The following is a 23,221-nucleotide window of genomic DNA, read 5'->3' on the forward strand; positions in this document are numbered from 1 at the left end:
TCCATGGGTACATTAGTGAACTCATTTTTCATTTGAATTTAACAAATATTATCACTTTTGAATTCAACCTTTGATTAGCTAATTTACCCTCTAACTCAAACAAACGTCCGTAATAATTGTGATTGGAGAAGCAAATGTAAATGAAATTTACATATTAATATGGAATAAAGAATATTATTATTTTTTTAAATTGAATTTGTTACAATTGGTTTTGTAAGGCCTCACAGTCAAGGCTAATAATTAGGTTTGCCATTTTTTGATTCATTGAACATGTCATACAACTGCAGTCTTGGTTTGGATCCATGTTTTGAACATCTTTTGTTGTGTCGAATTCTTAACATCATTTGATTAAGTATTTTTGGCTGCTTCTTTCAATGTTACCAATTAAAACGATTATTGATATTTTTAGCGTGGTAAAAATATCATGTACTTTCCTGGAGGTTAGTCGAACTTATGAATGAATAATGAAAGTGGGTGAAGGGAAATAGTGAGAGCCACAATATCATATCAGCTTTTGATTTCTTAGTGTTTTTCCTGGTTAAATGACATCTTTAAAAAGGTTGTTGTGTTATGCGTAATTTTTGTCATTTACAAGGTTCTGTTTAATTTGCAGTTGAGTATTGAGTTTGATAATTTGTGTGTGTGTGTGTTTGTGACTGTTTGAATCGTGGGAAGAAAAGAAGGAACGAAAAGAATGCAAAAATGATGCAGGTAATTCGTTAAAAGAATAAAAGTAAATCCAGGTTCAACCAAATAACTTCTCGAAACACGGATGGCAATATGGTTTATCGTTTTGTTCTTTGAAGGTTCCCTTGTTGAGTTGTTTCAAACAGAATGAGCAAACAAAGTGTTCAGGGTGAAATTTCCTGAACATAGCAGTTATACATCTTCCGTTGATTGGTTTGTGACATCCAGCACAAAGTGATCCTCTTTTGGCATGATAATGTGTCTCGCAATAAGGTTGACCTTCATGGTCGAAGAAACTACCACCAATGAATGGACATCGACAATCCTAAGAATTAAGTAAAACAATAGAAATCAGTTCAAAAGTTATTAACTTTACTTTTCATCATTAACAATTACTTACTCTACAAACAAAACAATCTGGATGCCATTGTGAATTTAACGCTGATATATAATTGTCTGTTATTGCACTGTTACACCCGGCACATTTGGGAGCAAATAGATCGAAATAATCTTCACTACAATATGGTTTGCCATCCTTTTCATGATAACCTTCTTCGCCAAATTGTTTACCACACTGAGCACAGAAGAAGTGCTCTGGATGCCATGTTTTGTCTAATGCTGTGACACATTTCTAGATGATGAAGAGAAAAGAAAAAAATGCATGAGGAAGTTTTTCTTACTAAATCTCAAGTTTAAAGTATTATCACTTGGCATAAACCTTATTTCATCTTTTATTATTAGTTGAAGTAAAAATCCTCGATCAACAGCTCCTACATAATCTTAATGCTTTATAGCTTCTCTATCTTTCTCTCTACTTCACATCGTCTTAAACCACTTTTTTCACTCTTCACTATTTTTTTCAACATAATCATCATAATCTTAAACATCAGAATCATCATCTTCGCCACTATTTATCTTTTTCTCCTATCCTTTCATCTTCCAATTTTTGTTTCTCACTACAGGTTGAGGGTGTTGTACCAAGGACATTGGGTGTTAACCAATTTTAATTCTTGTTCCACTCTTCATCAATTTAGAGCCAGTGAAAATCACCAAAATGTCTGTGGGTTGTTTTCATTTTTTTCAATGAATACATAATGTGGGCTAAGGTAAACGGAAGCTTACGTCAATAATCGATGAATTACAGTAGGCGCATCGGGGTGAAAACAAATTGTGGTAATCAGCTTCACAGTAAGGCTCATTTTCTCGTTCAAAGAAGTTTCTTTGCCCTAGTTCAATACCACAATTAACACATGTAAAATGCTCGGGATGCCAGGTTCTTCCTAAAGCAGTAACAACCTAGAAAATTATAAAAAAATACAAATTATTCATTGTACGAGACGAGAAAAAAAGTGGAAAGACGTGAAACAAACGAAGAAGGTAAAATAGAAAAAAGGAGAAACGAGTTTAAAAATAACTTTTATATTTCACTTTCTTAATCGACCTTTGAATTTAAGATTTCAAGAGATAATAGAAAAACTATCAACAAAGAGAAGAGAAAGAACTATTATTAGAAAGGTAGCCTTAATAAATTTGGCTAAAATTTGAACAAAAATTAGCCAAAAGTGAAGCAAAAGTTAACTCAGAAGGATATTAGAAATCAATTTACTATCGATGGTTGAAAAATTGAAAAACTGGGCTAATTAATATGATAGATTTTGACTGAATATCTTCGAGTTAGATGCATTAAATATTGTTGTGAATATCAAGATACTTTTTGGACATTAAAAGACAAAAATAAATTACCAATCCAACTATGGGCTTATGACAGGCAGCACAATGACCCTTGGCTGTAGTATCAACACCATGTTTACTCATATCAACTTGGAGATCTCCTATCATAGAGTCCAAAGTTTGTGCTTTACTCTGGACTTGTGTTTGCTTAGATTTAACTACTGTTGTTTTGGGCTGCAGTTTACCATATTCATGATTAGGTGATGGCTTTTCTTTAACCTGAGACGAGAAGAAAATTAGAAATCAAGTTATGAATATATTGTAACAAAGTAATGAGTGGTCTTAAGATAGCTAGTATTATCTTTTCATGTATCCTGAACATTGGGAAGTAACACCGAAAAGAGATACCGAATAATAATGAGCCATTCAAATTTACCTTGAAATCTGATAAAGATGCCATCAAGTCATCTAACTCTCCTATTGCATTGGAAGCTCCTTGAGGTTTGGCAGGCTTAGTAACTGTATGTTTTGGTGATGTTGTCTACATGTTAAGGGTTGGAAATATTGAGAACAGATAAGGATTAATAAAAAATTGAATGTGAATTGGGTAAATAAGTACCTTGAAATCGGCTAAAGAGGCCATTAACGCATCCAATTCTCCAATTGCATTGGAAGCTACATTGTTATTGTTGGCACCGTTTGTTTTGGCATTTGAGTCCATAACAACATGTTGTGGAGATGAAGTAGCTGTTTGTGGTTTAACAACAGTCTCACGGCTTTCCTCATAAAAATATGTAACTTGAGTGATTGGTTTAACTTCCCTTGAATAGGTTCGAGATTCACTACAGAAACATAAGCAGAGACAAAAAAGGTAATACACAGGAAATGTTTATCATTGAAAATTGAAAAGAGGATGAAACAAGTATAGATTAATTTGATGAAAAATGATAGAGTTGATAAGATATCTTCGTAAACAATAAAACTAATCCAAAAAGACGAGGTTGTCATTTTAATAGACGATTTTGGACGATATTCCAAAAATAGATGAATAATATTGAATAAGTCAATAGGTAGAGTAGAGAAGATGAACATAAGAAATAGAACAAGAGGTTAAATAAGCCGTTGGACAAAATCTTACCTTGTGCTCGGCATAATGGCGATATAGTCCACTAAATCACAATATAATGAAAATGAGTAGAGGTCCAAATTAAATTAACAGCTAATAAACTCAACAAGTTGTTTGACAAACTAACAAAATTAAAAGCTCCTTTTTAGGAGCAATTGCTCATTAGAGCATATGCTCAGGCGCAACGAATTGTAAAAGTTTTTTGTGGAATGGATTTGGAAAAATATTGGATAATAAATGAAATAAAATTAACTTTTTGACAGTTCTGATCGTGTTTGGATTATTCAATGTTACTAAGTGTAATCAATTTGATTTATTTATTATTTCACCAATAACAGTTAACAAATATATTTACCCTATTATTACTACTTCAAATTGCCATAAAGCAATGAAAACGAATCATGAATGTATTTAAACATCAACAAACACTTTAACAATCAATTGGTTTGGAAGCCTTAAATCATCTGATATCCATAGGATTAAGGAAATTTTCATCAAATATTAGACCATTTAATTCAATCATTTGGTTCGATTTGATCGAGAACATTTCTTTTATTGTATTATTTTACAAATCACAATATTGGTCATTTATTTCTTAAAATTTGAAATACAACAATTATTTTTTTGTAATTATGAGAAGTAAGTATTAACTCATAGACTATCATTCAAAATCATTAGTTTTACAGTTTTAAATTTCATTTTAATTGTGAGCAGCTCTTTTTCCTTTTAAATAACCAATCCATCTTTTTGATACTGTTGATAGATATTGGTCCTTGAGAAGTGTATTAAGGTACAAAAGTTGATTGATATGAGTTGTATGATAATCCCAACGAGCAATCTTTGGTTCAGTTTTTAACGAAAAATGCCGTAAATCATAAAGTGTCCCAGATCCAGTGTCATAAAGAGATAGCAAGTGTTTTAAAGATTCAAGACCTTTCTTGAAATATTCCTCGACTGTTTCACATTGTTTAGCACAGCTCATCTTCAAATCGTACAAACCGAACAAAGAGTAAATAAATCCATTCAAGACAAAACTGCTAGGAATCGTGGGATACTCTTCAAACCTAGAAAATCCAAAACAAAATTACATGTTAATAAACAGAATGAATTTCTAGAAAAATTACAAAAACTATTCTTTGAGCTAATATAAATACAGAGTGTTAATGAACTTTAGACTTTTGAATGACAATATTTTTGTTTTCTTGGTGTTTATCAGCATTCTGATTTCTTCTGAATTAAGATCACTGTACATTCAAACTCGTCAACATTCTTGACTACTCAGAAGTGACACACGATGAACCCTCGATAAACAGGAGGAATATGTATGTCAGCGATTTCGTGTGGATTTCAAAAAGTGTCAATAAATCAAAACGGAGAGAGCATTAAAAACGAAGCAAAAAAAGATTATAAAAAACTGTCTTTGAACGCTAGAAAAATCACTCTCACACTTTGCAAAAAAGTCGAAAATAAATATTTCAAATTTCGGTTTTTAGTCCCTAGAATCGCTTATGTTTGATACAGAATCAAGTCAACTTAAAATACAATCAATTAATCAATCTACACTTAGGACTAACAGAATATAAGATTAAAAAGTTCGAGTCTATTTGTATCAACCAGAAAAAAAGGAATCAAACGTCTAAAGTTCATTAACACCCTGTATAAATAAGTAAAATAATCAAAATTACCAAAGATACTTGTCCAGAAAATAAGTCCGAAATCCTCCTTTTTCTGAGCTCACATTGAATAAACTAAGAGCACGAGTAGCTGCCTTCAGGTAAATTTCATCACCAACATAATGGTACATTCGTGTTAACAAGGAGATTGCTTGTCCCTGAGCCATTGCAGAATACCAACCAGGTTTCAATATTAAGGCCCCATTAGAAAGCTTTCGAGTAGTTTTAATTGGCCAACCACCTAAATCATCCTGATTTTCAAGTAACCAACGAACAGCGGAGAAAAAATGAGATTCATGAGCACTAGAAGATAGGATAACGTCGTCAATTAGAGCTTTTCCTTTAAAGATTATCTTGGACACGTGTAAATTTTTCATTTTGATGGGTAATTTTTTATCCAAAATAGTGCAAGCTTTTTGGAAGTCGACTCCTAATTCACGGGTTAAATGGTGCCAGACTTTACTTTCACCGAAACCATAGGTTGGTCCATTTTCATCGAAATCAATATTTGTATTAGCATAGGAAATGGCATATTCGTAGTTACCAGAATCACTTTGAAGGTACACGGTGAAACTAAATTTATCCAATGGTTTGACACGCAAAGATAGAGTTAGGTCATTATGCATTTTTTTTCTTTTAAGTTTGAACGTGATAGCTTCTCCATCAACAAATAATACTTTGTTATTGATATTTACGGTATTATTATTGTCATTGTTATCGTTGAAAGCTCTTTTCATTTCTCCAATAGTTGGATAGCTAGTTTCGGCATCAATTTCACTATTATCTTCCATGGAATGAATTTGTATCCGACTGCCTTTAACAGCCACATGCCAATAATCCTGTTTAAAAAAACCGTCTTCCAAGATTGTAACCCTCGGTTTTCCTAGAGTTAAACTTTTACTGAAATGACTTAAACCAAATTGGGCGATTTGTATCGGATAAAAATGACCACGGGGCTCCCATTGAGTTGAGATTGGAACACCTTTGAGTCCAGATATTAATTTAACTCTATCTCGTACTTCTACATTGTAATTGTCAAACCAGAGATAGGTGCTTTTGTAATCATATGTTTCTTTTGGGTAATAAACTTTAGAGTAACTGTGTTCCCAATTAAAAATTTCTTGTTTGTTTGATGTTTTAATTAACTTTCCATAAATATCGAAGTAACGCCTGATGAAGTTAAAAGGTACGTAGACCATGTCATCGCTAGTTTTGTAGCAGCCAATAGAATATTCATTGTTGATCAAGCAGTCAATTTTTTTGAAGCCAAAACATCTGAAGGAGTCGTTTTCAATTTTTCCTAATAATATTGGTGCAGAAGCTGTAGGTGACAGGTTACTTTTAAATTTGTACTTCTCGCTGAGATCGTTACCTTCAATCAATGGTGGTGTTTTAAATTTATCAAGTCGAATGAACAAAGTCCAGCCAATGGAGAGCAATCCTAATATCAAAATAAGATAGATATGAGAACGACGAATTCTCAATCTCATCTTGGGCTCTCAATAATCATTGTTTTTCTCCATAGATTATAAGATCACAGAGTCAATAACCACTATAGTCAGGCTGCATCAGTTGGATCAAATATCATTGAGGGAATCCTTTCCATGGCACTTTAGCTAAATAAAAAAACAAAATTAATTAGATATTAGATAATATTAAGATGACTTCTAGTCAGATACAGTTTTAACAATATTTAACAAGAACTATACCATTTGATATTAAGACTTTAGGTAAGAACAAGAGTTAACAAATTTCTTAATATAAAACTCAAATCATCTTACCAGTTAATTCGTATTAATAGGTAAGTGAGTTGTCTCTTTTTTCATTATCTTTGGAACTTACTTGAACACTAGTAAGTGAAGGGTTAATTGAGAAACAACATGATGCAGATTAGATTGCATATTAAGAGTAAGAGACAGAAACTCACAAGATGTAAGACAAGACTATGCGAAAATAATGTAAACAAAGAATTACTTGTAAGTGGTTCACCTTTTTGTCAGTGAGTCTGTTTAATGTAAAGGGAAAACCTGAACATTGACCAAGCCTACCTTTAGAGTTAACTTTATGTCATTTCAATCTATTGAGATAAATTCAGTTTTAGTCATCAGCCACATGAGAACAATTTCAAAAATTAAATGATTGATGAAAGAAAAACATGAATTGCGAAATGAAAAGAGATAGATCAGTACACATGTTTAATAATGTATGCCAAGTAAAATGACATGCTTGTTTTGACTCTTGTTAATAGATTTATGATAACCATGATAAAGGTGAAAGAGAGAGAAAATAATTGATTATTGTCGAAAAATAAAATTAATAAAGCAACAGAGGAAATAACTTAAAGGCTAAATAAATCATTCAATAATAATTACCTGATCAGAGAGAAGTTTGACACAATAATCCGCAGAAGTGTAATTTTCAATGATTGAGAACAATTAAAACAGATTCTATTCTATGTCACTTGTCGGAAATTCAAATTAAAGATGAAATTGAAATAGAAAAAGATTAATTAAATAGACAGTTAACAATATGAAATCAAAAGAGACGAAAGGAAAGATCAGAAGAAGAAAGGATTACCAGGTGAATAAGAAATCAAACATTGCGCCTTTGAACTGACATTTTTAAAAGTATCGAGTTATTGGAAGTATCTGATATTGATATTGATAAACTAAAACAGATTGACTGTTTGTGTCCGCGTGTTATTTTAGATCATTAATTGTGACTGTTAAACATCCCAATTAACTTGTTGGTGGTTCTTAAATTGAATTTTTTAACCATCTTTGTACTATTGTTTGTTCGATCGTTTTAATTTTTCTCTTCTCAATCAAAACATCTTGGTGCAATCATGGGTTCTAAAGATGTGAGTATTTCAATCATGTTTGTTCCTTATTGCTAGCTTATCCCTTACCTTAGCCTACTTTTACTTTCAACCTTGAGTGTTTATTATTATTATTGTATTAGTTGAATTTACGCTAGTTTTTGGGTTTCACATTTGGGTTTATTTTAACATTTCAATGTTTTCAACCTTGTTTAATTTTTCCTTTAGCCTAACGGGGATGAATTAAACTTCGAAGAGGAAGAGGAAGAATGTCCAGTACCAAAAGAAATCAAGTCATACGTGGAAGCTGATAGGTGGAGAGACGAGGACAAAGAGGAAGATATTAAGGATAATTGGGATGATGACGACGAAGAAGAGGAAGTGAAAGAAGATCCAAATCCTGTTGTAGTGAAAAAGAAGCCATTAAAGGAAAGAATTGCAGAGAAGGAAGAGAGACGACGACAAGCAGAGATGGAAGCTGAGGCCTTAGCAAATAAAGTCAAAACTCCTGAGGAAATCTTGGCTGAAAAATTAGAAGCACAAAGATTACAAGAGGAGTCCGATCTTATGTTAGCGAAAGAAACTTTCGGTGTTGGTGCACCTAACTGTTTAAGCGGTGTTGAATTAGTTACAAAGGATAATTTTGAAGACTTTAAAAAACTGTTAGTGGATAAAATGATGTCCGCTGAAAAATCGCCTTTATATATTGGCTTTCTAGAAACTCTTTTCAGAGATTTGTGCGTTGGCCTTGAAGTTGATGACATCAAAAGATTATCAAGTAGTTTGAATGCACTATATAATGAAAAAATCAAAGCTCAAAAGGTATTATTTTATTCTTTCCATCACGTTTATCTTGCATCAATTTATCAGTCAGTTTACTCCCATTAAGTTCTCCTTTTAAACTGTTTACTAATCTTCTTTCTTTCTCTTTTTCTTTTCTTTACAGTCTGCCAAACCCAAGAAAAAGGCTTTAGTTAAGTCATCTATCAAATTAGAGAGGAATAATCTACAACCTGAATATGATGATGATTATATGAATGAGTATGAGGAATTTTTGTAACCCAGACAAATGCCACTTAGTCTTTTTTGTGTGGGCCATTTTCATTTTTGCAACAAAAATGCCTGAACATATATATATATATTAATTACTATAATAAGATCAAAAGATCAGTTTTCACATTTTTAACAGCTTTCCGTTGTTATCATGTTAACTCAAATATTTATTTTTTCAGAAAAGTTAAACATCGAGAATAGTTTCTCTAATTGCTGCACGTTGATTGATACAAAGCAGATCATAATATTGAAAACTCGGTATATTTTCAATTTAATGTCGCTTCAGCTGCTTATCGGTTGATCGTGAAATAATCGGTGACTTGGATTCGAGTAAAATCGGTAAAAGTTTAAACAGAAACTATTCTAGAAATAAAAATTTTAGAAACGTCTACTAAACTCTGTATCCATGAAGTTTACCTCTAAGTTGCGTGCAAATTTACTGAATTGCTTCTAAATTTAAGATCAAAACATTCACTTTTCATATTATTTGAAAGCAAAATTTGTTAAACTCTCTACTCTGTTGAGAAAAGGTCAGACTGAACGCTTAGATGTGAAAATAATTCATCAAAATCGGTTTTATTGCATGATCCAATTACAAAATTAATACATACTACATGTAAATTTTAAATTTGTTTTCCAGTAATTGCTATAATCTAATAAATGTGCAAGAATGATCAGAAGAAATTGAATCGTCAATTCGATTGAATCGCTCTACAGTTTTTGTCCAATCTAACCAAACAAATTGTGATATCATGATAATCATCAGTGAAGACTTTTCACTGAATACACTATAAAAGTAGTAGACTCAATATTAAACAATTTGATTTAATGATGAATCTTTATAGTAAATATTCCTAAAATTGTTTTGACTGTTGAGTAAATCAGTAGACCAGAAAGAAAAAATTGCTTATTCAAGAACTGGTAAGGATAAGTCAAGTGTATCATCAGTGAGAGATAAAGATACAATAGAAAGCTTGCTGGTCTCAAAATCATTCTTTTCATGTTGTATCCACTATTTATTGTCATAACTTATCAATTCTTACAGTAATAACGTAATATAACATCTGATTAAATTAAAATAGTGATTAACAAAATATTTTGATATGTGATATTTGGTATTTCGAAAAAAACAATGACTTATTACTCAATGTTAGGTATCTAACAACGGACAATTTGTTTTCTTTGTTATTGTTTCGTCTGATGCCAGCTTTTAACCATTTCTTAGAAATATTTTAATCATCAAGTTACTTCCATCATGTGAAATGAAATTAATCATAGTAACCATCATTAGTTTACTGGTACCATTCATCGGAATCTCCATTGTCTATGTTAACCCTTGCTTCAAAGATCAAAGTATTGAGCTAATTTTTTTCGTTTTCAAGACGGTTTACCATTGGATTCGAATTTGTAAGTTTATTTCAATTTAGGCTGATAAACACTAATATGATTTGATCTTACAGCTTATTCTGGATATAAGTCTGTTGAAATCACAATTAGCAGCTGTTTAAATGATGAAGAAGTACTGTTGAGCAAAGAAGAGCTGGCTCAGTTCACGGGTGACAAAGACTCTAAAATTTACCTTGCTTTTCTTGGTGTTGTCTATGACGTGTCTGATGGATCCAAACATTACAAACCAGGTGGAACTTATTCATTGGTCACCGGTAAAGATGCAACTCGTGCTTTCGTTACTGGACAGTTTACTGAAGAAGATTTAGTCGATGATGTGACTGATTTAAGTATTGATTATTTCTCAAATGTCCGTCAATGGGAAAATTTTTATAAAAATGATTATAAAAAAATTGGGCATTTGATTGGAACTTATTATGATGAATTAGGTTGTCCTACAAAGGCAGTCGACTATGTGCAATCTATGTATACAAAACTATGAATAAAATCCAAAGCTATGGCCGACTGATCAATTTGGTCTTTATAACAAACGCGAAAAAATTGTCAACGAGAATTGGAGATTTCTCAAATAATTGTTAATTTCCTTAATAATAATACTCAATGAAATGTAATCTGAAATCTAAATTTTATTTTGAAACCAATTTATGATAATACATGTGTATTGTTTACAAAATAAAACATAGATAATTTATTAATTGGTTGTTGATATTTTTGCTTTTATTATATAAGCTCACGATTACAATATTTAAGCCGAAAAGTTAATAAAACTGGCAACAATAGATATGAAAATAGTTTTTTTGCAATCGTATTACAAACATTGAAATATCTGCGAATTATAAGGACACATAAAGATATAATTCTAGAACCCTTTTTTGCATTTCGATGATGAAATAAATATATTTCGTTACTTTGTGAGGGCTTTTTACATCTTCTAAAAACAATGATCAGCAGTATAAACTTGAGATCCATCATAAACATGATCAGGTCCTATTTTTAAGGAGTAACTGGAAATAGTTTGATTGAGATGATGACAAGCTTAATAGTTAATATAGATTGTGTCAGATTGAGCCTCGATTTTACTATTTTAATCAATATTCTTGGTATAAAAATATCAGATTCAGGTCTCAGAAAAATAGGCTTATAGCAAACATTGTCCAAATGGTCATTAAATTCCCGTGAGATAGAAAACCGTGGTTACAGCCATCTTTACTGTTGCATGTACAGGTTTCACGGAAGACATTGTATGATTCTAGGATGGGTGTGTCGGAAAAGAGACAGAAAACGGTTAGAAATATATTTAGCTTCAAACGTTGATAAAAAGTTCTGATGATTGACTGAAAAATTAATGAATATAAAATGATTTTTCAATAAAATTAACTCTATTTGGCTAAATCTTACCTGTTAGGTAGTGACAAACATTTTCGTTACCAGTCCCTTCTCCTGGTTCGCCTAAATAAGCACAAGATCGAGTTACCCTCCATTCGTTATCAACCTTCTGTCTAACCTTTCGGCACATTGTTGCTTTAGCACCAATCAAACTAGCTACAAAAGAAATCACAAAGAGAATTAATAATCACCAAAACAAATGAAATATGAAACTAAGATGTTACGTTAAAATACTTACGAGTTGAAGGTTTATGAGGATCATTATTACAATCATTTAAAGGTATTGATTCGTTAACAAATGGGTCATTACATTTAGGGTCCGTTCTACTACTACAAATCCAACACTTGATAGCAGCTCCTAAATTAAAATATCAATTAAGATGTAATAAGAAAGAAAAACAACATTTTTAAAAGTTGAAACCAAAGAAAAATTTACAACCAATTGGCCAATAGACTCACCTGAATGAAAAAGTGTCATAAAGCAAACTAAAATTACTAGCACTGATGCGTTATTCATTTTAAAATTCCCAAAATTGATCAACAAATAATAACACAAGTTAGACAAAAATAATAAAGATAAATGACAATTACTTAAACCAAAGTTTCTGATAAAATATTGTTTTCATTTTTACCTGTAATACCTGCTTTAAATATCGGTAGATGGCAACGATTCAAAAAAACACAAGTGTTTCAAAGAAAAAAGACTAAAGCGTCATCTCACGATACTGAAAAGAAGTTGTATCAACGTAACATTTTTTAACAAGTCTTCGATTAATATAATTACGCCTTCGTTTATTTGCCTCGTAACTTACATCTTAGTCGCAGTCTAATTACTGCATTCACTTTTCATCTTACTGAAAAGTTCATGTTGATGATTCAATCAGTTTGATGGATACAAATCAGTTGCTGCTTGATTTGAATACATGCAAAACTAGGTTCTTGTGTAATAATTTGAAAGCCTTCGTGGCCTAATGGATAAGGCATCGGTCTCCTAAACCGGGGATTGCGGGTTCGAGTCCCGCCGAAGGTAATATTTTTGCTCTTTTATGGACAAATATGGATTAATTTTGTTCCAGGGTTTCTTTTATTTACTTGAGTGGTGATCATGTTGACAAAAATTGTGAATATCAACTTTGAAATGATATGGAGCACTGGAAAGATGTGAATGAACGTGGAACCGCAACGCCAAATAAACGGAAACAAATGGAGAAAGAGAAAGACTGAAATTGAATGGGGAAATAAAATGAAATGAACTGTAAGTTACCTGAATGATGAATGGTGAATCAATTTGTGATAAAAAAGTGCGGTTGAATTGAACTAGATTGTTCTTGTTGGATTGTTTGTTTACGGGGTTAATGAAAAACAAATATTAAATAGATCCAATTTATATTTTTCTACGATCATTACTGGAATCTAATGGATGGTAATCGATAATTTTATACAACAGGATTATCATTATTATTGGAACAGTTAACTTCAACATGAACATTGAGAATAATTTTTAAGATAAAAAAATGAAAGGTTGAGTTGAAATTAACAAAGAGAGCAAATTTTCCTCATTAACAAGACCCAATCCTAACCTTACTCTGTTTAATGAAACTTAAATGATGATTCGGATTTGTCTCTGAACATTATCTTCTTGGTCATTTTTTTTCTTCCTCCTTCTCATCGTTTCCCCATTCACTTTATTCACAATCAACTTATACCATGCACCATATTTTTACTTCTATTTTTGTGTCCCAAACAATTTAAAAGGCTTTAACCTGGATTCAATTTCAAGATCCTCTTTTTCCTCTTTGATCAAAATTTGTTTTTCAATTCTTTGAAGTTCACTTATTCATCTACATCCTTTATTATTTTCAATTGTTTGACTCTTCTGCATCATCATTAATTAACAATTCAAAACACGAAACGAAAGCACTCCCCATCAAAGAAGAAGTCAAACACCGGCTAGTAAGCCCGCCTACATTCACTATGTTTACTCAGATTTAGAATGAAATGTAAATTTCCTTTTGCTGAAATTCAGTTTATTAATTTGCTCACACAAACTGAATAACACAAACCACCAAAAACAGAAACAAAGAAAGATTATTGATTATTGTCACTAAACTGTTTAAGTTAAGGTGATAGGAACGAAGAAGAACAGAATTGTATCGAATAGTTGAATGAGAAAATAAGAAAAATATTATTTATTGTGCAGATTAAATAATATACTAATTAAGTAACAACTAGTGATAACAAATAGTTTAATATTAATACATATCTCACAGTTGAAAAATAAAAAAATACTAAGTGTTCTGACTAGTATTTCGAAATTTTTGATCATGTGCTAAAATTGCATAGGAAATTATACAAATTTGTCAAAAATATATGAAATAAACATGAAGTTTAACAATCAATTATTTCTGCAAGTCAGGTTTGTAACGGTTATTAATATAAAATAGCATCTCCGACAAATTCATTGCCAGTTCTTTTGGTAGGAAAATCTTTGCATCCTCGATCGCTTATAAAAAACCAATGATATGAAACATGGCATGTCATGTTAGATTGGACAATCGGCCAAAGATACGACCGGAGAAAATATTGATCAACCCCTTTGCCATCAAATGCATTGAAACCATCAGAAATTGCTGCCTCATAGGTTTGGGAGAGATTGAAAGATTTTAAATTGACTATTCCTCCCCACATTCCCCCAAGAATCTCTGTTGAATGTTCGACATTATCTCTCATGACATGGAACATTGTCTTTTCATCGATCCATTGATTGATTGCATCGATCTCCCGTTGAATTGGGATTGAATCAGCATCTCGTACCAAATATCTTTTAACATTGATATCTTGACTGACAAAGAAACGCCAAAACATACCGTGATAACTGGGTGGCTTGGGTCCATTAACACTATCTGAGGGTTGATTTTGGTAAACCATAATAACTTCTGCTCCTTCATAAATCAAACGGTTTACCATCAAAGGAGGAACATCTGAACCAACATAGAATCGTGGAATCCAGTCTTGTAATAGCTTTTTGTAAGCTCTGATAACTTTGATTGCATTACGAAGGTAACGCTTATCCAACCCATACAACGAAAAAGAGATGACTTTTTTATCTTTTCGAGGAAATATTCTAATGGGTAAGAAAATGAAAAAGATATTGCTCGATCTGTAGTGGTCGAAAAGAGACGGTTTGCAGGAAAATATACAATTGAGATCTGAGTCGATGTTAAATGCACTGGTTAGGCAGCAATTACCAAAACAAGAAACATCAGAACTGTTTAGGTCATCCCTCCAGGTGGGTAAAAAGCATAGATTTGTTGAATAATCAATAACTGTAAAAAGAAGAGAAAGTAGATTTAAAACATGACATTAGATTTTATTTTTACAAGGCTAAAAGAAGATAGACTTACTTGGCTGTGAATTTTTGAGACGGTTGATTAATTTAACATCATACTGCAAGAGCATGAAAATAACAAACGCTAATAAATAATTTCGTTTCGAGATCAGACGATTTTTAACTTTTGAAAAAAAGTTACAAACTATACCGGTCAGTTTGACAAGCATAGTATCTAGATAAAAGCACTTATTTTAATAACACATAATAAAAGAAGGGAGTAGTAGGACTTGCATTTACCATGAAAAGCTATTCATGATTCTCGTCAGATAACATCAATAAGCTTTTAATAGTACAACTTGCAATATTGATATGAATAAGAATTAGGATCCAACTGTAACTCAATCGTACATCGGGACTCATTTCAATAACAAAAAACATATGAGCAACTGAATCCACCAGGTGGATTCAATCTATTTTAAGAAATAACAATTTCACTAGATGTCTCTAGTAAAGATCACATCAAGATTTCTTCATATGATTAGTAAACATCTGATAGGGTTTTAATTATTGACGAAATTACATTCTTTTAAGTTTAATCATGTGAATTTATGGTGTTTATTTTGTTTAAATTGGACATTTTCTTCGAGTAAATTCTTGGTTTGTCATGTTTTTTGGTTGAAATACCTCTTTGCCTTTTCACAACATTTTGAATTTTTTCTTCAATCTTCATAGTTCAACGCAATAAAATCAGTTAACTGTTCTCTCTCCGATTCTGTTGATTAAAAATTGTATTCATGATGCAGTTACTTCGTGGACTGGTAAATCTTGGTTTAAAACAGTCAAATGCAATTTTAGCTCGCAACAATCTGATCAATAATGTTGTGAAACTTAACAAACGGAACAAGATGAATGTTCATAGTGAAGGAAAAATGGTCGTCTCATTTTTGGCTCAAGAAGATTATGACAGATTGCTCGTTATGTCTTATAGTGACATGGGCTTCAGGTTAACTAATAATCTTTTTCTTATGGGTCCTATTGTTTTATTTCCGAAGCAATTGTATTCTTGGAATGTTGGTGATGCTTCAAGAGTTACTCCAGCCTCTACGAGTTTATTTTACTTGTTAGTTCCTAAAGTTGATTTAGTCGTGTTTGGTAAGTTCTCTCTAAATGATAAAGTTTCTTATATAAAAAATTATTAATATCAATTCTTTCTAAATTAGGTTATGGAGATCCTGGAAACTCAATTCCTTTGGAAACACGAATTTTCTTGCAGAATAAAGGAATCAACTCTGAATGTTTGCCTACAAAAGATGCAGTTGCTACTTATAATTATTTAGTTGATGAAGGAAGGCGAGTTGGCGGAGCTTTTATTCCTCCGACAAAAGTTTATCTTACAATGGATGATGAAATGGCCTACAAACAAACTGGACAGAAGCGGTTTGGAGAACTCGACTCTAGATTTTACAACAGATTGGCTGAAGATGATTATATTTATGCGGAATTAAGTAGATTAAGAATTGCAATGCAATCAGGCGAAATGTCACGAGAAGAGATAAAGAAAAGAGTCAAAGAGCTCAGAGAAATGGCCAGGTCAATAGAGACTAAAAGTGAAATTTAAGTGTTGCAAAATTAGACTTCTAATATTGTATATATAATTAAAATAAAATTATAGTAGCTAATTAAATAAAAACCAACATGATTGTAAAGCTTATCTTTATCATAATAAATATTAAATTACAAAAACAAGAGAATCGATAACGATCGTCTTCAACTATTGGATGGTTTTCATGATCTTTTCTTCACTAATTTAGTACTAGTTTTTTCTCCCCTTCCGATCTGCTTAGTAGATCCAGATGGAGCACCACCGGTAAACCACTTCGTCATCATCTCTGAAAATTCAGGAACATCAGGCATCTGAGTGTTTTGTAACTCCTGCAAAAAAGAGATGCGGAATAAATATTAGACAGTCAAACAGAACAATCCACAGAAATTAACTAGAATTCACTTACCCGTTGAGTCTCGGCATCTGCAGCATTCATCATTTTAGGTAGAATCATTATCAAAATCAAAGGTAAAATCATCATCATGACCATTGGGTTGAAAAGGAAATCAGTTAATCGCCAAGTCTCACGTTGTTGGAAATAGGAAAAGAAAGATTGAGGCTTGAATTTCAGTGGATAATTCACTTGCTGCACAGCTGAGCTTTGAATATAGTTAACTTTACGAGCTCGTATTTTTCCTTTGGAATTTATATCAACTCTTACAGGCTTATAAAAAAGGTCAGGATTATTAACTTCAACAAGATATGATCCCGGAGGCACATTATTTATTTCAAAGGTTCCATCTCTCCTAGTGAACGAAAGAAAATTTACAATAAGTTGATCAGAAATTTAACAGTTATTCAATTGACTTACTTCATGAAACCAATAAATTGACCATAATTAACAATGATTCGAGTTGATGTGAACCAAGATGGTGTGATAGATGAGTTAGGACTCGGAAAAATTCGTCCCTCAATGGTATGGAAACTGGATTGTTTGGCAAGCGTTTCAGATGCATAAACTGGACCCTCTTGTGCCATACATAATGATGAGACAAAAATCGAACAAATTACAAAATAAAGCATGATATTCCTAAAATATAACAATGGATGGAATAATAATGATTTAATAAACAAAACAGTACAACATGAATTAAAGTTCTTGATAAACCTGTAAAAAACTATAAATCATATGTGAAAATTTAGCACCATCTAGCGAGTGGAAAATCTCTTGATTGAGTGGGTCTCTGGATTGCAGGTTGTAGGATTTTATCATCGCTTTAAATTTGATTGATTATTATTATTATTTTTACAATTGTTCATAAATTTATCCTCCCTGAAGCAACTCTACCTGATCCATAAGTAAAATGAATTTGTTATAAGTGAATTTTTTATTAGCTGTTGGCTGCTGAGCTATTTTAGCCCGATAATCCTGCAAAGAATCTGTCATTTGTGCATCTCAAGCTAAATCTAGATTCCTTTGATTGTCCAGTGCTTGAATCTATTGTATTTATTTGTTTTTGTTGTCTACTTGTTACTTCTCTATCATTGTATTCGTCATCCTATCAATTCTTTTTGTGCTAAAAATTCCTGGAATAACAGAATATGAGTGAACTTCTATTGGATACATCAATCCGAGCTTGGGTTTTCTTACCCATTGTTATAATTTCATTCTTATTTGGTATCCTTCGTCATTATGTATCAATATTGATTTCTTCAACTAAGAATATTGAATTACATCAAGTACAAGACAGTCAGTTATTGATAAGAAGTAGATTTCTCCGGGAAAATGGCAAATACATTCCAAAACAGGTACGTACCAATACTGATCCTGTATCCTATCTTGTTAATATTCAATTTTTTTCCCATTTCTAATCTAGAGTTTCTTGATGAGACGACATTATCTGAACAATGAAGAAACTGGCTATTTGAAAGCTGGTTCCCGTCGGCCTGCTCAAGCGCCTAATCCCATGTCTGATCCTTCTATGATGACAGACATGCTTAAAGGAAATCTCACCAACGTATTGCCAATGATTCTCATTGGAGGTTGGATTAACTGGACCTTTTCTGGTTTTGTTTGTACAAAAGTACCGTTTCCTTTGACTTTAAGATTTAAACCAATGTTACAGCGTGGTATTGAATTGATGTCATTAGACGCTAGTTGGGTTTCATCTGCTAGTTGGTACTTCTTGAACGTTTTCGGCCTTAGAAGTATTTATACACTTGTTTTAGGTATGGTTTTATAAAGTGTTTTGTTTGTTTTGCTTCAAACTAATAATTCTTATTTATTTTTAAGGTGAAAATAATGCTGCTGATCAAACTAGAATGATGCAGGATCAAATGTCTGGTGCAGCTATGGCGATGCCTCCTGATCCAAAACAGGCTTTTAAAGCTGAATGGGAAGCGCTAGAAATCAGTAATCATCAATGGGCTCTAAAAAACATTGAGAACGATTTTATTGGGGAAAAGAGTAATAATCAAGAAGTTACTCCAACAAGTTGATTTATTTGTGTTTTAGTTGTTTGTGTTTAAGGTTTATATCAGTCTTACAATTTTCTACCACATTTTATCAATTTTTGTGGACTGTTTTTGACCTGATTCTCAGGTATTGTATCACAATCATCGGTATAGAGATTTCAGAAGCAATCTTTCGTAAATTAAATGAATCAATTGTAAATTTTACATGTTTTGTTTCAATCAGACTAAACTTATCGAGAAAAACCTTAGCACCGATATGAAAAAGACGGTTCTTGTCAATGTCTTTTTATTATATAATAGTATTTTATTTTTAAAGAAAGTGGGACTTTTTTAATCATTAGTTATATTTTATTCAACTTTTATCAGTTTTAGATGAGATTTTATAATGAAAATCAAACACTGATTGAATCTGAATTGAATTGTCAGATTACAAAAAAATTAGGGTTACAAACATAAATTAACATTATTGGATTGTTTTAGTTTACAAATTGATTTGTCACTCTTATTATGATAATTGATTTTTGGCTTTTGGCTTTTGGAATGATTGAACTAGACGATAAACTGAATGATGTTTTGAAATCGTCAGAAGTATAATTTGATTTTTTTTTACCAACTCACAGTTACATGTTTAAGTAAAGATGAAAGACTTGGTTTCTTTTCTAATAATATAAGAAATGAAACCTTTTTTTGTAAAATATTTTGTTGTGGTCAAATTTTTAATCATTGAAAGACTTGATTGAAACAAATAGTTTCAATTGAAAGACATGAGCTAAGTTGTTTTCCTTCGAATATTTTATCACAACAACGAAAGACTTTTGGTTAGCGATCAATATTGTCGAAAGAAAAATTAGATTATGTTATTTGATTGGTAAAGCTGAAAGTGATTATTTCAATGAAAGACTGATTTTTTCTTCTAATCAAAAATGATTGATTTAAAATGGTTAGGTATCAATAGTTGGGTTTAATATGTAAAGTCACATTCGCAAGATCTGTCACAAATTCCTTCTCAAATTAACTCGTATTATTTTTAAGCTTTTAAAAGTTATTCAACCTTTTCGTAGTTTTGTTTAAAACAAGTCGAGTTTATACTTTAAATTACGCCTATCCTTCAATGTTTGTATTTGCTTGGATCAGATAAGGTTTCATAAGATCATCAAAATCTGAGCCAACACAAACAACCATTTCTAAAAGCAAATTAGCACTTGTAATTAAAATCGACCACTTTTGGGAATCACATAAACCTGAAAGTTACTATGTGTTGAACAATTTAACATTTAAATACTTTCAAAGAGCTTTGTTTGTAGATTCTCTCACCTAACCACTTTTGAAGCATCAAACTGAATGAACCAACCTGACAATTTAAGTGACCGTTTGAAGTTGTTTCTATGGACTATTGTTGATGATGAAAGATGAGATTAATGAGAAAATCGAGAACATCTTAGTTTTCCTCACTCCAACGGCAAACGATACAGAAAAAAAAGATGGGACAAAAAACGCAAATAATAAAATGTAGATTCTTCAAGTTGTTATCACTTCTTGACCTGGTGCATAAGGTAATGGTAGATGATAGACATCTATTAATGCGTTGAAACTAGTGATTACTCCAATGAAACCAGAAACAAGACCAATACAAATAATGGATATTTCCCAGGCTCTTGTTCGAGTGTCCATTTCATTCCATTTGATTTTCATGTGAAAATAACAGGGCCATACAAAGGATAACATGGTTCCAGTAATATTACCCACTAGACCCATGAGAAGGGCAAACTGAGGTATCGATATCGCAACAATTAAAGTGGACAAGACAAGGACAACTCTCAGTGAAACAGCCCAAACTCGATATTCACCATCTCGTTCCCAGCAAGTAGGAAAGGGCTGACTTCCAACTCCATGTGGGTTATCCTCATTAGGTTTTCGTTTGAACAAGGCTGTCTCAATGAGACCGGCAGCCGCATAATATGGTAATGGATATGAGAGTAAAGCCTTAACTACTAGAATAATGTTGATAATTGCTTTGAATCCATGTGTTGGTAAGTTATTGGTAATCTCTTTCTGTGTTGCTTCACCAAAAGTCAGGAAACCAACATAAGCAAACAAACCCTGTTTTTAAAAATATCGAGAATTAGATTTTAAGGTTTCGTTTAGTTCCAATGATAATTACCTTGAAAGCCGCTGCAGCTATGTGACTCCAATCTAGCATTTGACTGAATTCGCTTCGATCAGCCATATTTCCTTCTAGACTGGGTAGGAAAATTTGTGAAGTATAACTAAATACAACGATTCCTACTGTGATTGGAAATGTTTGGAAATCAATATGGAAGGTAACCTGAAAAATGGAGAATTAAAAAAAGTATTGAGATTTTTCAATTTATTCACTTAATTTTATGGTTTGTGTATTTCAATTTACCTTTGACCAATACCAGTCACCGATCTGAAGAAAACAATACCCAAAAATGATGATGTTGATAACAATATGAGCGATTGTACACCAAAAGCTTAACATTGAAACAGATTTGAGGTCTTTAAGAAAGGCGCATGGAAGCAAAAGTATTGCCGAAGTCATCATCCAACATCTTTGATCGAAAGTATTACTTGGAAATGAGGCTATCATCAAATCACCGCAAAGTACAACATAAAGGATGCATGTCATAAGAAGCTCAATAATCTGAGCTATGTTGACTATTTTTCCGCCATATCTTTCACCCATTACAGCTTGTGCAATGGCTACATAAGAATCTCGAACTCGAACCAATTGGCCATTTTCATCGACCTCATACAAACAGGCAACCAATATTTTGCCGGTGTAACAACAAATATAAGCAATAGCAACTAAAGCAAATATGGCCCAATAACCTCCATGAAGAGTTGCATAGGGTAAACACACAATAAACATTCCCTACAATGAAAAGAAAAGAAAGTGCGAAATGAAAGATAAGCTCGATTATAGCCGATTTACACAATTATAAAAATCTATTTACCTGAATAGCGTTAGTTACATTCCAACCTGCTTGCCATGCTGATATTTTGTTTCTTGGGTCACCACCATATTCATTGAATTCACCTTCGACTACGTCAATAGATCCATTCGCTTTATATCCATGCTCTCCGAGTTCATCATATTCACTCTGTCCAGGTGGCCTTACATCAGGCTTATCAAAGCTTCTGAAATCTGACAACTCATGTTCACCTCGAGCTCCTTGGCCTTCATTGACACGTCTTGTTTCTCCTTCTGCCCCAAAAACACCGGGACAACATGTAATAGTCTTTTCCTTAACACTAAACCAAATATCGGTTATCTGGTCCAAAATTTTTTGCTCCATGATTGTTGGTAACTTTTATAAATAAATTACGATTTTAAATGAAAGACAATTGTAATTATATTTTATCCTTTATCAACACCAATCCGAGGCAATCCGGGAAAAGGTAAGATAAACAGTTAGTCACTGGATCAGTCAGACGATCGTGTAAAACAATAAGTATAGGTTTTTGATCATCATTGGCAAAACAATATCATTTGTATTTATGTTTAATTTGAAAGACTTGGATTGATTAAACTTTTGTTTAAATTGTGAGCTTTAAAGAAGATTTATTTAAATTTTGAAGAAAGGCAATCTGAATAATTTGTTGAGAAACTGAAAGTGGATTTTCAGTTATTGAAAGACAATTGGTAAGACAGATGCAACCCTTCACCTCTACATTGAACACTTCTTTTGACACTCTGGACAAGCTTATTGAATTGAATTTTATGATTTTAACTTCACTGATCACATTGATGATTTATTAGCAGATGATATAAACAGATGATGGGATTAATTGAGATTAACATGAAAGAAACCTTAAAAAATTTACTAATAACATTTATATAAATTAGTTAACAACAAAACAAAAAAATGAATCATTAGTCGCTGCAAAATGGGATTGTGGAATCACCGTTTCAAAATGGAACCACGCAAGACTCGAAATTTAGGCAAAGTCAATCGATCGATTCATTGCCATGATCTGATATAGTCGAGTTTACTATTCTATCATTTTGTATGAACTCCATCTATCT

General features: G+C 32.1%; 10 protein-coding genes, 1 long non-coding RNA gene and 1 other non-coding gene across 21 annotated transcripts; 6 read left to right on the top strand and 6 right to left on the bottom strand.

Annotated features, from left to right (window-relative positions):
• Nucleotides 1-154: 154 nt before the first annotated feature.
• On the bottom strand, nt 155-3,608 carry LOC107372177 (paxillin). The gene is made up of 7 exons (XM_015940358.3): nt 3,497-3,608; nt 2,978-3,200; nt 2,795-2,899; nt 2,431-2,637; nt 1,810-1,983; nt 1,088-1,318; nt 155-1,012 (listed from the first exon to the last, which is right to left on the bottom strand). The coding sequence occupies exons 1-7, from the start codon at nt 3,508-3,510 to the stop codon at nt 746-748; spliced, it is 1,221 nt and encodes a 406-aa protein (XP_015795844.1). The 5' UTR covers nt 3,511-3,608; the 3' UTR covers nt 155-745.
• Nucleotides 3,609-3,963: 355 nt separating this feature from the next.
• Hsepi (D-glucuronyl C5-epimerase) lies at nt 3,964-7,828 on the bottom strand. Of its 10 annotated transcripts, none has more exons than XM_015940354.3 (4): nt 7,530-7,749; nt 6,530-6,773; nt 5,170-6,478; nt 3,964-4,548 (listed from the first exon to the last, which is right to left on the bottom strand). In XM_015940354.3, the coding sequence occupies exons 2-4, from the start codon at nt 6,645-6,647 to the stop codon at nt 4,185-4,187; spliced, it is 1,791 nt and encodes a 596-aa protein (XP_015795840.2). In that variant the 5' UTR covers nt 6,648-6,773; nt 7,530-7,749; the 3' UTR covers nt 3,964-4,184. The 10 variants fall into 10 exon arrangements, with proteins under 10 accessions (XP_015795840.2, XP_015795841.2, XP_089122287.1 ...); XM_015940355.3 differs by having other exon boundaries at nt 5,170-6,457; nt 7,530-7,741; XM_089266161.1 differs by lacking the exon at nt 7,530-7,749 and adding an exon at nt 7,000-7,167 and having other exon boundaries at nt 5,170-6,457.
• Nucleotides 7,829-9,217, top strand: eIF3j (eukaryotic translation initiation factor 3 subunit j). The gene is made up of 3 exons (XM_015940364.3): nt 7,829-8,017; nt 8,204-8,797; nt 8,922-9,217. Exons 1-3 carry the CDS (start codon nt 8,003-8,005, stop codon nt 9,033-9,035), a joined length of 723 nt encoding a protein of 240 aa, XP_015795850.1. The 5' UTR covers nt 7,829-8,002; the 3' UTR covers nt 9,036-9,217.
• Nucleotides 9,218-10,024: 807 nt separating this feature from the next.
• On the top strand, nt 10,025-11,130 carry LOC107372185 (neuferricin-like). Its single transcript, XM_015940366.3, has 2 exons — nt 10,025-10,435; nt 10,489-11,130. The coding sequence occupies exons 1-2, from the start codon at nt 10,291-10,293 to the stop codon at nt 10,914-10,916; spliced, it is 573 nt and encodes a 190-aa protein (XP_015795852.2). The 5' UTR covers nt 10,025-10,290; the 3' UTR covers nt 10,917-11,130.
• LOC107372187 (UPAR/Ly6 domain-containing protein crok-like) lies at nt 11,131-12,450 on the bottom strand. The gene is made up of 4 exons (XM_015940368.3): nt 12,281-12,450; nt 12,060-12,179; nt 11,834-11,977; nt 11,131-11,684 (listed from the first exon to the last, which is right to left on the bottom strand). The coding sequence occupies exons 1-4, from the start codon at nt 12,336-12,338 to the stop codon at nt 11,560-11,562; spliced, it is 447 nt and encodes a 148-aa protein (XP_015795854.2). The 5' UTR covers nt 12,339-12,450; the 3' UTR covers nt 11,131-11,559.
• Nucleotides 12,451-12,734: 284 nt separating this feature from the next.
• Nucleotides 12,735-13,048, top strand: LOC112538534 (uncharacterized). The gene is made up of 2 exons (XR_003081685.2): nt 12,735-12,848; nt 12,898-13,048. It is a non-coding gene; the product is annotated as an uncharacterized LOC112538534 (long non-coding RNA).
• On the top strand, nt 12,779-12,851 carry TRNAR-CCU (transfer RNA arginine (anticodon CCU)). The gene has a single exon. It is a non-coding gene; the product is annotated as a tRNA-Arg (tRNA).
• A 934-nt stretch (nt 13,049-13,982) lies between the features above and the next one.
• On the bottom strand, nt 13,983-15,706 carry LOC107372178 (uncharacterized). The gene is made up of 2 exons (XM_015940359.3): nt 15,226-15,706; nt 13,983-15,147 (listed from the first exon to the last, which is right to left on the bottom strand). Exons 1-2 carry the CDS (start codon nt 15,377-15,379, stop codon nt 14,252-14,254), a joined length of 1,050 nt encoding a protein of 349 aa, XP_015795845.2. The 5' UTR covers nt 15,380-15,706; the 3' UTR covers nt 13,983-14,251.
• A 175-nt stretch (nt 15,707-15,881) lies between these two features.
• On the top strand, nt 15,882-16,903 carry LOC107372181 (NADH dehydrogenase [ubiquinone] 1 alpha subcomplex assembly factor 3). The gene is made up of 2 exons (XM_015940362.3): nt 15,882-16,304; nt 16,373-16,903. Exons 1-2 carry the CDS (start codon nt 15,947-15,949, stop codon nt 16,768-16,770), a joined length of 756 nt encoding a protein of 251 aa, XP_015795848.2. The 5' UTR covers nt 15,882-15,946; the 3' UTR covers nt 16,771-16,903.
• Nucleotides 16,852-17,867, bottom strand: LOC107372184 (ER membrane protein complex subunit 7 homolog). Its single transcript, XM_015940365.3, has 3 exons — nt 17,567-17,867; nt 17,162-17,501; nt 16,852-17,084 (listed from the first exon to the last, which is right to left on the bottom strand). Exons 1-3 carry the CDS (start codon nt 17,776-17,778, stop codon nt 16,938-16,940), a joined length of 699 nt encoding a protein of 232 aa, XP_015795851.1. The 5' UTR covers nt 17,779-17,867; the 3' UTR covers nt 16,852-16,937.
• Nucleotides 17,868-17,938: 71 nt separating this feature from the next.
• Nucleotides 17,939-19,374, top strand: EMC3 (ER membrane protein complex subunit 3). The gene is made up of 3 exons (XM_015940361.3): nt 17,939-18,504; nt 18,573-18,924; nt 18,989-19,374. Exons 1-3 carry the CDS (start codon nt 18,298-18,300, stop codon nt 19,192-19,194), a joined length of 765 nt encoding a protein of 254 aa, XP_015795847.1. The 5' UTR covers nt 17,939-18,297; the 3' UTR covers nt 19,195-19,374.
• Nucleotides 19,375-19,491: 117 nt separating this feature from the next.
• Nucleotides 19,492-23,134, bottom strand: VGAT (vesicular GABA transporter). The gene is made up of 4 exons (XM_015940356.3): nt 22,149-23,134; nt 21,578-22,066; nt 21,332-21,496; nt 19,492-21,270 (listed from the first exon to the last, which is right to left on the bottom strand). The coding sequence occupies exons 1-4, from the start codon at nt 22,488-22,490 to the stop codon at nt 20,689-20,691; spliced, it is 1,578 nt and encodes a 525-aa protein (XP_015795842.1). The 5' UTR covers nt 22,491-23,134; the 3' UTR covers nt 19,492-20,688.
• Between the last annotated feature and the right edge of the window lie 87 nt (nt 23,135-23,221).

The sequence above is a fragment of the Tetranychus urticae genome, chromosome 1 (genome assembly GCF_039701765.1).
Source record: "Tetranychus urticae isolate SD_2017Ah chromosome 1, NJAU_TeUrti_SD_1.0, whole genome shotgun sequence".
Taxonomy (NCBI): domain Eukaryota; kingdom Metazoa; phylum Arthropoda; class Arachnida; order Trombidiformes; family Tetranychidae; genus Tetranychus; species Tetranychus urticae.